The sequence below is a fragment of the Anopheles darlingi genome, chromosome 3 (assembly GCF_943734745.1).
Source record: "Anopheles darlingi chromosome 3, idAnoDarlMG_H_01, whole genome shotgun sequence".
NCBI classification, from domain to species: Eukaryota; Metazoa; Arthropoda; class Insecta; order Diptera; family Culicidae; genus Anopheles; species Anopheles darlingi.
The window spans coordinates 46302042-46314536 of NC_064875.1; the positions used below are offsets into that span (position 1 = coordinate 46302042).

Here is a 12495-nt window from a genome sequence, read left to right on the forward strand (position 1 = left end):
AATCATCTTGGAGGTACGCTTCTTGGCGTACACTTCCGCCATACGGGCTACGCCCAACCGTGTGAGACCGTGTGTCTAGCCGCGGAGGTCTATCTACTACCTCCGATACGCAGCTCGAGGTTCTGGTGGCTAATAATGGCGCTTAGATCCATTAGCTACGCAAACGCGCACCCCACAACTCATATGCTGCGCAAGCGCGACATGACAATCGTGCGTGGTTGTACGCTGTGAACTTACCGTCCACACCGCCACGATTCTCGATTTTCACGCTTTTCCCGTATTTGCGTCCCCCCCCCCCCCCGCCCCTCCTTCCCTTTCGTGGCCTTTCCTTTTCTTCGTTGCGTAGCTTGTGGCGCTCATTGTTATCAAGCCGTGTTTGTGTGTTGGTTGGTTCATTAATTGGTGTGAAATCGAGAAAAGGCCCCCCATCCGCCATGTTTGACTTGCAGAGCGATGGTGAATGACCTTAAGCTGCAGCTGTGCGTTGTGTCTGAAGCGGCCGAGCGAGTGCGTTCGACTAAATGTCTTATGGGCTACCTACCACACCAACGGATATTCTGATCGGCTTCACCTTTAAGTCCACCAGACCAGCGAATTCGCTACTCACATCGATCTTGGAATCACCACAGCCCACAGCTTCACAGAATGACACTTTCCGGTGCGGGTCCAACGGCGCAGATACAAAGGGTCATTACGTCACGGTATGGCAGAGCTGACCAAGAAAACCAAAAACAGGAGAGAGCAGCAGCAGCAGCAGCAGCAGCAGAAAACAGTTACACATCTCGCCGGCCACACAACGGGGGGGAGGGTTGAAGAATTAAATCCGGTGCATCTCGTTGGATTGGCCAAGAATGGCAACAAAACAATGGCACCAGCCCCTCCGTAATCCCCGCTTTCGACGACGGCGACGGCCACGCGCCGGTAGCCGATCGACGACGCGAGGACACAGAGACGTGACCGGGCAAGATAAAGATTTTCGGTCGCGGAATTGCCACAAATTTGCGGCATTTTGTTTTATTGCCAAATGTGCGTGTAGACTGGAGAGGAGGAAGAGGTGGTGAAACATGGGACAGAGGGTGTTGAATGGAGGGCGCTTCTTCGAGCCACGGGCAGCGTTTAACCATGGTCACCATGGGTGTGCGCGTGCGGTCGAGCCTCTCGATCGGGCGATGTAACTACGTTTCACATTTAGTTCTGCGTCACGATTGGGCAATGGCCTGTGCCGAGTGGTGGACGACTTTTAACAATGAATGGCATGAATGGAAAACACCCTTGTTGCGTACCATCTCCCCCAACACCTGGGGCTCAAAATGATTGGGATGTGAGCGAACGAACGAACGAACGAACGATCGAGTGAGTGAGTGTTTCAATTAAACCGCAGCTCCGAACTGCGGCACTATTGGCCATTCTGTTTTGCATCCAATTTTTGGACCGACCACACGGCTACGGCTCTACTTAATTCTCGCTTCTCTGGGCCCTCACGGCACTTCGGATCGATTAGCAAATACCAAATATTCAATTAAACAGAACCATCCTCGTGGAGTCCCACCGTGGACCCTGGTGGCGCTTCCCAGGGCTATAAACCCACGAAACTGGTGCGCAGCTCTGGTGATGGCACATCTTCTCGTGCTCCTCACGCCATGTCCACACGCTCGGCGTACGGTCGACACCTTCTTCTTCTACTGGCCACATGGTTATGGTACGGTTTCGCAAGTACGTCCCGCTGATCGCTTTCCGTCCAGGAGAAGTACCAAATGCCAACCGAACCAGCAGCAGCACCGCAGCACCCCGCACCTCAGGGTGCGACGGTACTGTTTGTCACTGGGACCGCTCCATTGCACAACCGGATGATTCGCAATGGCCACACTCCGCTCTCGGTGGTCCAGGGAATTGTTAGGTATTAATCGAAAATTGACTCTCCATACGCACCGCCAGAGTGTGTGTGTGTGTGTGTCGTTCTATCGGTCACGGCTCTTTTCACACCGTCCGTACTTGGGGGTTGGAGTGCGAATTGCAGACTTCGTCAGGCCGACATAAATTTGACATTTCTAGTTGCTACTATCATTCTGTTAGTCCATGTCGGAGTTGGACACGGCGTTCGGTTCGGTTCGGTTCAAACGTTACATGTCTTCATCGCACCGAAGCGTGTGTACGGTGAAAGGTTAACGGCTAAAGGGCCTTCCAGTTGGTGCTAGTTTCCCACAGACAAACACATCGGACTCAGGGAACCGGGCGTCATAAACTGCGCGATCGCGAACCGTTCTTCAATCGTCATGCGAGGCCACCAACTGACGAATGGTACCGGATCGACGGATCGGCGTTTGTGGTGGCTTGGTGGAAGCGTATCATTAGCCCTCGAGCCCTGCCGGACCGGGGAGGGGGAGGTAGTGGTCAACAAGATCGCTCATCGGATGCGATTCTAAGCCGGCTGGGAAGCGGCTGCTGCTGCTGCTGCTGCTGATGGCTCGGTGCCGGTTCGTCTGCCCCGGAGGGACAGACTTTATGCTATAAATCGAGTAATGCACTCAATGCTCCGGCGGAATTATGAGATCTACAGATTTATGGTGGCATAGCATTGGTATGCTCTTCGTCGAGAAGTGCTGCTGATGCGATTATTAAAAGATTGCCCATTTGACGTCCGCTGAACGAACAATCTAGCGGTGGTCAGCGTATATCGTTTGAAGGGACCTTCTCAGGAGAGCTAGATGTTTGCTGAAGGACTGCCATTGAAGCTTTTATGGCTTGATGTGCTTGGGAATCGTTTCAAATGATCTAAGGGCTATTCTAAGGATAATACAAAAGAGTAACTTACCAGTGAGAACCGATCATCTCACGTTGTTTTTATATTTTGTGTATCTGCCTCACATCGAAACAGCTTAACTGATTGAAAATAATATTTTTGAGGAAGCTTTTCCTGGCTGAAAATCGTCCTTGAACCGTCATTCTTAGTAAAGGATCGTATTCTCTCCTCAGGATCGACGATCGTAGTACACTATTTGCCATTTGATTGCATATTATCCTACCTGCTCGCACAATCAAGGACTCCCAACAATTACATTCAATATTTGCAATTTGCTTAACTAACTTTAACACTAAACACATGGTTTAACGTGCCCCACCTTACCAGCTGGTTTGATACTGCTTCCAAACAACTACAAAACTTTTTGAGGGAGTAGAACCAGTTAGTAGCAGAAATGGTCCATAACAAGCGAAAAGTAAGAATTAATCTTCTATTTTAAATAGTTACATCATGGAAGAGGATGTACTTCTACAACAGAGTTCAATAAACTCAGTGAATTGATCCCTTGACATTGATCTGCTGCCATTTCCTGCTTTTGCTTTCCAATCCCCAACAGAAATCGAATCATCATCGAATGTTGTTTACTAAAAACAGATGAACGACATAGAGACTCTTGACCAAGTAATAGATATTAACATCGGAAAGCAGCAGCAAGGTAGTTAAAGTTGATTAAACATAAATTACAACAAGATTTAAATGATAAATAATGCAGTTATAATAATTCTCAAATTATCTTAAGTAATTACTAAACCAAGTCATTTCATTTGCTATTTTCATTTGCCATTCACTTCAATTATTTAACAGTATCATTAGCTGCCACTAAACTCCATGCTCCCGCCAACAATGACCGGTAACAATAATTCATAAATGAACAAATAAGTCCAAACTGGCTACGTATGCTAGACTGCCCCCCACCCGGGTATCGGTTCACATGACTTTGAAACGAGCAAAAAATGATCTCAATGCATCGTTCCGGAAGTAGAACATATCGTACGCACATCAAAGGCACTACACGCGCACCCAAACACTCACACACGCACACTCCAACGCACCACATGAATCAATTAGTGGACCGCCCCGCCCCGCCGCCGAGAATGGGACTTAAGCAATAGTCACACCACAGTCGCGATAATTATCTAATTGCACCTGCAGACACCGGGAGAGCGGCCCCTGTTCTCGCTTCGGTTGTTGATTGGAAAACGGAAGGCGAGTGGGTGGGAGAGAATTTCCCAGTTTTTCCATCAGCCCAAACGTGGGTAGGGGGTGGTGCGCAAGGGGCATCGGAACGTAAATCCTATTACCTGACACCGTGCACTGTGCCGCAGCGACCCGAAATGCTCTTCGTGCGTTTCACAAAATGGTTTACTCACGGTCGGATGGATGCTGGACCGACCGGGCCCGACCCGGGGTACGTACGTGCGCACGGATCCCTTCCCCGTCCCGGCCCGGGGTGGCTTAGGCGGGGGTTATGAGCTTCACTATAAAGTGATGCAGTGCTGGATCGGAGTTTTCATTTGGCTCGTTTATCTCGATGCTAGCGCGTGTCTTCTGTGCCGAGGTGGGTGTCGAGTTTGCAGAGGTGATACTGAAAAGCTACTAAGTACCGCACTGGATACTATGTGACGTGCGTTCGCGCGCGCGCGTGGACATTTTGAGTCAACTGTTGGACTAAGTGTGTATTTAAATTGTGCCATTCTTCTGCCATTCCAGGAAACGGGATTCTTTCAGTGTTTCTTTTTTAGTGAAAAGTGTAGTGAACTGAAGCAAAAATTCAGGAAAGATTGCCAAGTGAAGTGAATGACTTTTTGCAAACCCGACGGAACGCCGGAGAAAAAAGAGAAGAAGAAGAAAAAGAAAAAGTGAAGAGATCATCGCATGCCGCGATTGCTTGCAGTTTGTTGTTGTGCGTTGAATCACAATTACTAAGCAGAAGCAGCATCCGCCAACGAACACGAAGGAGAAAATATATTAACAGAAGCAGCAGCAGCAGCACCAGCAGTCGATGTGAAGATCCGAAAGGAATGGTTAATGTGTGGCTTCGGCAGAGTTTGATCGTTGCATAAGTTGGGAAGATAGTAATAATAAAAAAAGCAAACTTGAACCTCGCAGAACCGCCGAAGAGTGGAGCGGGTAGAGGGCTTATGCTTATGCAGAGGAAAAACAGCTACCACTCATCAGCAGCAGCAGCAGCAGCACAACTCATCAGTTCACGTTCGCGAAGAGGCGACGAAACAAAAACAAACTGAATCTATTGTATTCGGCCGAACGGGGGTTCGTTGCAAAAACAAGCAGCAACAGCGAGCACGCCAAAGATCTGCTTTGCATTTTCGGCCACATCCTACTTACCACTTCCTGCTAACGGACGCGGGCGGACGGGGATCAATCCGATTGGCAGACAGGTGGTATAGTGCGCGCAACGTGACTTCGAGGATCGACGAGACTTGTTCAGCGAGACAGACGACGACGATGAGCATCATGTGGAAGCAAACGACCGTACTGGTGGTGGTCGCCTTTGGCGCCTTCCTGTACAACAGTCATCAAACGTACGGGGTAAGTCGATCGATTTTTAGCGAAGAAAATCCTTCCTGAGATCCTTTGAGTTAAGTTAAAAACATTCCAAACTTTAAGAGTGTTGCAATTATTTGCATTAGAAACGTTAATAAGAGAAGAAACACTTTCTAACTCCTTGTGCAGATTATAAATTACTGGCGAAAGGTCCTAGGATAATTTCTATAATTAGAATTGACCCTTTTTCTTATGGTGTTGAACCTGTATGGATCACTTTCTTAGCTACGTACTACAATAAAACGACAGAAAATCGGAATAATCATCAAAAATTTGCTAAGCCTTCCAACAAGTTAAATTGATAGAACAACTGCTTCAATTCAACATTATCTCCTTTAATTGTACATTTTAAAAGGTTTTCACAGATTTCATCTTTCTCTAACGATCGAACATTCATTTTTAAATACAGACGAACGGCCAATTCTCTTTGGCCTCCCCAATTTTTTTAGGATCAAATATCATAGAGTAGGTAGAAAATAGAAATAATCACCGTATATTGGTTTAGAGTTTTATAAAATACTAGCACCAATAGCTGCTAACACGAAAAAACAAACAGTATTCCAACCTGTAATAATCGATGGAATATCGGTTATTACTGATTCGTTCTAGGATCAGAGCCAAATTTTTGACACGATCTTTTAGACAAAACCATCCCAATTTTCGCATTCTTGTAGAAGAAGCTGAGAATTTAGAAGAAATTTAAGAGTTTCCAACACTTCAACCATCGTTAGCATCATTGCTAACGCAAAACATCAAAATCAAACATCAAAAGAAATTAACTAAGAGTCAGATTCTGCTTATGGGATATGATTTTCTGTTAAGGCCTCTAACAAGCCCGTTGACACCAGACAGATCAGCATCAGTAGACGACCTTGAATTGTCTAGATCTAACTAGATCATATCTCGTCTAGTCTCGTTTCTAATGATGCTAATTTGCTGTCCATTACTCGCACAAAAATCCAAATTATATCGCACCCCACCATACCACCCCATCCAAACACCTCACTGACCTCGACCGGTAGAAAAAAAAAGCCACACTCTACCGCAAAGACAATGCTCCATGGGATTGTATCATTTTTATGATGCCTCGCTGCATTCATCATTGTCACGCTGAAGAAGAACTGACCTCACGCCCACACCGACCTCATCCAACAAATCATAAAGCACCAACCCATCATAAACCGTTGCAACAGTGTTGGCGATGAAAAAAAAAATGTAAATAAATTAACGCCGCCACAGTCCGGGAGGGAAAGGAAATAAAAATCCAAATTAAAACAAGAGCAAAGCCAATGTTCCCCCAACCACCAATGCTGATCGCAATCGGTGGTACGTGTGATACGGTGGGAACCAGCACCCCGCCAGCACCTTCTTAATCACCGCGAGCGTGCGCAGCAACGGAATGGAAGAAGACTCCTTCGATCGCTGGGCACGACCAACGACGAGTGACACACACACACGTTCACCACAATCATCCTAGGAGGCGGGCATGTTTACGAGTTTTCCGAACCCTGGCAACAGTTGTACTGGTATGCTCACGACTTGGCCATCTATCGGCCTCCCGTCCTCGCGTTGGAATGGAGATGCTGTAACGCGATTGAAAACGGATCGCGGACAAACGATTTTGCATCGACCCATTGCGAGTGATGCTGCTGCCGTTGATGAACAGCTCGTCTTCTTCGCCGTCGTAGGTCCCCGTGGATGAGTTGCGGGGTAGTGAGTCGTGAACTAAATTTTCCCTTTGGAACAAAGCATTTTGCCCTTTTTTTTGGGAAGATTTATTGATCCAGCAGCAGCAGGGAATCGAGTGAGAAAGGCCCTTGTCCGGTTGCCCAACCGTTTTTGGCAAACACTGTCAGCGACTGTGTGTGTGTGTGAGACTGTAGCTGGCCCAGAGCCAGGGTATTACCGCACCGCACAATATCGCGGGCTCGCGGAAATGAAGAGCGCGGACACACGCGCGGCCGTTCGGGCCAGATTGTAACGAACAGTAATCGATCGGAATCGTCTTCGCGACCGGACTGTTTATGCTTTTCTCTCCTTTCCCGGGCCACCGAGTGGAAGGAATGAAGCATATAATTAAGCTTGATTGTAATTTGATTGGTGATGAAGAAGTTGATGAAGATGATGCTGATGCTGAAAATTTCGCTTTCCCGCTTCCCATCGATCGAGGAATTGAATAATTGATCGATTGGCGCACGCGTGTGGTCCGGCACGTGGTGGCATTAGTGGTGCGTTACCGGCGGTAAGCAAATCGATCGGTTAATCGGTGCTGGCAGGCTGGCTTGTGTTTTTTCCCGCCATTCAATCGACGGACACGGACGGAATGGCATAATGTAGCGCATTTCCATAATTCAAAAACATTATTTAATCATGAATTCGCTTTTCACTTTTTCAACTATGGGCATGGGTTTTTGCATTTTTTCAGCAAATCTTCGGCTACGAAGCTGGCGTCGACTATCCTGCCTACGATAAGATCCCGTCCGGGCTGACGTTCCGTTGTGCCGATCGACAGCCGGGCTACTACGCGGACATCGAAACGCGGTGCCAGGTGTGGCACTGGTGCCTACCGACCGGCTACATGTTCTCCTTCCTCTGCCCCAACGGAACCGTCTTCAATCAAGTATCGATATCCGTTATCCTTTTTTTTTTGTCGCCCCGAGGGGTCCGACGAGATCTCGATACTGATGCTCTCCATCTCTCTTTCTCTATTGTACCTCTTCTCGCTACAGGCTTATCGCGTTTGCGATTGGTGGACGAATGTCAACTGTCCGGAGTCGGAAGCGATGTACAGCATCAACGACGATCTGTACCGAGACATTGAGGGCAATCTGATCATTGGCTAGCAGACCGCGAGCGGGCTGGAACATCAAAGACATCCTAGGCATGCTGTTACCGATCTGTAATCCGATAGATCCGCAGCAGCAGCGAAACCATTCACTTAGCAGCATTGTGAGATTCCTGTCAGTTTTATTTTCATTATTTTGTGTTTGTTTTACTTTTGTAAATATAATTTATAACTATGTGTTAACGAGAATCAAATAAATGATTCAGAGAAAAGTAAACGTTTTTTTTTAATAAAGTCTAAAATAAAATGGAGTCTTTTACTCTAGGAATTGAAAGAAAGAGATGGGAGATTGATACGGCTTGGATTTACTTTATTCTACAGTTTATATTAATTAGGATTGCCGCAACACAACTATTGAGAAATTGTTTATTGCAAAAATAGATCCGCAGAAGATTTTTTTATTCCATTTTTACAAACATGCCACTAAATCTATCGGTTCGGGTGAACAACCGACCAGAATATTTATATATTAGTTGCATAACAAGTTAATTAACTATCCAAAAACATTGAAAAAGCAAAACATATAGCTTATCTTGCTGTTTTAAATGCATACCTTCGTAAAAAAAAGTTTTAAATTGCTATGCTTGATGATCAACTGCACTCCGATGCGTTGTTTGATAATTCATTGCACAGTAAATCTCAATCGCGCGAAATCGTTTACGAAATTAATGTTTTTAATGTAAATGTAGCTTTTTCCAAGAAATGTTGTTAAATTTCTCGTGTTTTATGAACGAATTAATCGTGATTTGAATGTTTTTTTCCTCAAATCTAACCAAAACAATCGCCTTCCTCTAGACGATTGTGTCTGCTTTCAGGCGATTTACGCGGCGCGATCGTTTGCGGCGATCAAGCGCGATCGCAGTTTTATAGGTGGTAGTGGTAGTAGAGGAGTACTGGAAAGCGTTACCTGTGTAGTGGTTTGATCAGAAACTGCACGAATTTTATCGCGATCGTCGCTCGCGCTGCTCGCCTTTGCGCCTAAGTCGCTGCGTGCTGATCTTATTGCTGTCGATCAAATTTTGAACACGAAAACAAGTGGAGGGGATCGTCACTTCGTCTTCTGTACATTTGAATACAGTAATTGAAACATCTCAGCTCCAATCTGCATCGAAAGCCCTGGACCACAACACGACCCAACGCTTCCCGAAATTCATGGATCGTAATCCGGAACGTTTGCGATAGCGGAGAAAGGGCTAGTTCCTGCTTAATCGCTTTACTTTCAATTTCATCAGACCATCAGCGAGTGTGAGCGGAGGTGAGTACACTTGCAACAACTCTTCATTTCATTGGCGTTTGCGCTTACGACAAGCCACAAGCACGCATCGCATGAGGTGGTAAACAGAGAGGAGAACGATGATGGCACCGCACCCCAAATCCCAATATCTCAGTCAGGTTCAGCCACTTATCATTACTCATCCCCGTCCATCCGTCATCTCGGATGCCGAACGATGATCGACGTCAGCGTTACACACAATGTGCGCCACACATTCTTCGGACCCACCACCTGCCTGCCTGCCTGCCTGTCGATCTGTCAACGGATGATTGAATAACAATATTGGGGCGACCACCATCCCCTTTGCGGTTACCTCGTTTCCGTCATCCCCTGAGGGGACACACAAGGTTAGGGGGATGATGGTGATGATGATCATGCTTTATGGGAGGGGGGTTATGTCCATTTAGCGCCCCCTGGCTTTCAACATAAACACAACATTCTCTCCTTGTCGGCTCCTTCGTTGCGCTTCTCGGCGTGTGTCGTCCCGAACGTCTTCATTTTGATGGTTTGACATTTGGCGCGGAATGGCTCAGGTGTCACACGCACGACCGTAGACCGAGGGATTCCCCTCATTTGGCGGCCAGCCAGCCGATCCAAGATGCTGAGCCGAGCGGTGACCGATTTTATGCGAGTCTGATCACGCATCTGACCGGTGATGGCCTCGAACCGGCAGCTAATGAGCCACCGGCAGGCGATCTCAAGAAACCCCCTGTGGCCTATGACACGTGATGATGAATTCCAAAGTGGGAGAATCGGACTTCGAAATGGATTTGATGCATTATGCACTACGCGGGCGCACTAACTGGATCATGTTCGGTGATAACGCATTCAGCGGAGCAGATAAACGCCGTCCGCGCCGACGATGACCGTCAACCTTCAACCGAGCTGCCGACCGGCCGCGGGACGGCCATCGTACGCTTGCCACACACGATCGCGTATCATGTATTGCAGCGCGAGCACGGCTTGAGCAGGTTTCGCTAAAACTCGAGCAAACCGGACTCTGTGCGGTAGTGGTGATGGTGGTGGTGGTATGCTGCAGTGGCCGTTGCTGCTGCCGTTGAGCTGTCCATTAGATGGGGAGGTTGCACTCGCGCCTCGAAAACTGGTCGCAAAGAGCTGACCGCAAACAACGCCGCCACCGAGCTCGCGCCAGCAATATTTGTTTTCCTTGAGCTCAATCGAGCGCCTCGGCAGAGGGGCTCCGGCTGTTCGCGTTCGTGTTGAGTTGAGTGCGAACGTGCACTGCCGGTTTGCCAACGAAACGGCCGTTCCTCGGTTCGCCCATTTTTGTCGCCATTTTTTAATTGAATTTTCTGTTTCGGACCGTTCGACCGATCGATCGATCGATAGGCGATCGCGCAGGAAATAGCGCTCTTAGCATAAACCATATAGGCTTTTGGTCGTGGTTTGCTAACGTGACATTTGCATTTCGGCAGCCGCAGCAGCAGCAGAAGACACATTTCCATCTGTTTGTCTTAACGCCTTCCTTCGCGCCTATCTATTCGTCTGTCTTCCTCTTGTTTGCTCCAACTCCAAACAGACAGACAGCTGACTGACTGGCGGCTCGCCGAAGGACAAATGTTCGAGAAAAATGAAAAGAGAGAGAGAGAGATAGATACGAAACCCCCCAAAAACTGGCCACCACTTTGGGGCCGCCGTTTGCGCGCTAGATCGCTCAATCCTGGCGTACGATGATGCCGGGGCCAGGTTTCGAGCCACCCTAAAAACGGTCAAAGGCGCAACGTGAGCTGTATTGGTACGCCGCTAGATCGCCAGCTGGGCCAGCTTGGCCAGCGGTACGGTACGGTAGGCTGGTGCGCGCACACACCACGAAGGAAGTTGCACCGACCGATCGGTCGGTTGATCGGTGGTAACAAGAGGTAGAAAGAAAAGAGAAGGAGTAGTAGGTAGATAGAGAGAGAGGAGGGTGGTGGTATGGGGGTGCTGGCAACATTTCATAACCACGATCACCTTTCGGTGCGGTGCGGTGCGGTCGGGCACGAACGTGTTGTGTTGCGTTGCGCGGTGGTGGCTCCCAAGTAAGTCGTTTCGCTCCGATCAGGTTCGTCGCTTGCGGTGGCGTTCAGTTCCCCAGCGACGCTCGAGCGCGACGCAGCAGTGAGCAGCAGCAGCAGCAGCAACAGTATACAGGTTATACCCACCGAAAGACGGGCTCACACAGAGAGAGAGATAGAGAGAGAGAGAGCGAGAGAGAAAGACTTGAGCTTTCGCGGTTCGACGGCGACGAACCTCGCGATCGTGTCCGCGCGCTCCTTTCCTTTCATCCCGCGTTCCCTCTGTTTAGGTTGGTGTTTTCATTGGTGCCTTTTCTTGGCGTGTATGTGTGTGTGTTTGTGTGTATTTGTACGTGTGCAACGCGTCCGGTGTGTGTGTCCGTGTGTCCGTGTGTTTAATACGATTTCTATTGATTTTCTCGAAATTGCTCTGCGTGTTTGTGCGCGCGTGTGTGTGTTGTTGTTGTTGTGTGTCTGTTTTGATGAAAAGTGTTGTGTACCAGCTTATGCGACAGCATAATCTCCTCCACCGGGGGGCCAGGTTTAGTCTCGATCGTCTTCGATCGTCGCTCCGGTGCGGTGCGTCGATCGTCGAGATGAATGAGTGAAAACACCAACTTTCGCATCCGTCTCCGGTGCGTGTTCGGTCCGAGGATGGTCCGAAGTGGTGGTGGTCCGAGAAGCGAGTGCGTGGAGCCAAGCGAGCTGCGAGTGCGATGATACGAATTTGATTATTGATTATTTAACTTGAGTAACACAAAACGGAACCCGAACCAAACCAAACCAAACAGTCGGCCGCACTGTCAAGCAGACAAGAGTGTCTTGGCCACTCTTTCTTTTCTTCGCGCGTGCTGCACACTTTCCTTCCTTCCTTCCTTCCTTCCTTCCTTCCGGGGAGCTCCAGAAGGGAGGGTTTGCCACCAAATTTCCGGGGTGAATAATCCGGGTGGCGTGGCGTGGTGTTAGTGTTTGCGGCGACGGTGACGGAGGACGCAAC

At 48.3% G+C, this 12495-nt stretch overlaps 2 protein-coding genes across 6 annotated transcripts in view; both read left to right on the top strand.

Annotated features, from left to right (window-relative positions):
• Positions 1-4326: 4326 nt before the first annotated feature.
• LOC125954671 (U-scoloptoxin(01)-Er1a-like) lies at positions 4327-8386 on the top strand. Of its 2 annotated transcripts, none has more exons than XM_049685152.1 (4): positions 4327-4358; positions 4511-5350; positions 7791-7985; positions 8095-8386. In XM_049685152.1, exons 2-4 carry the CDS (start codon positions 5267-5269, stop codon positions 8206-8208), a joined length of 393 nt encoding a protein of 130 aa, XP_049541109.1. In that variant the 5' UTR covers positions 4327-4358; positions 4511-5266; the 3' UTR covers positions 8209-8386. The 2 variants fall into 2 exon arrangements, with proteins under 2 accessions (XP_049541109.1, XP_049541110.1); XM_049685153.1 differs by having other exon boundaries at positions 4353-4379.
• Positions 8387-9242: 856 nt separating this feature from the next.
• The window catches only part of LOC125954589 (uncharacterized), a 30056-nt gene continuing 26803 nt past the window's right edge, over positions 9243-12495 (top strand). For 2 of the 4 annotated variants that reach the window (XM_049685028.1, XM_049685029.1), the window contains exon 1: positions 9243-9465. The gene's annotated coding sequence lies outside the window, so the exon portion shown is untranslated. Of the gene's footprint in view, positions 9466-11524; positions 11635-12495 lie in introns of those variants that run through there. The other 2 variants (XM_049685030.1, XM_049685027.1) reach the window with 2 other exon arrangements.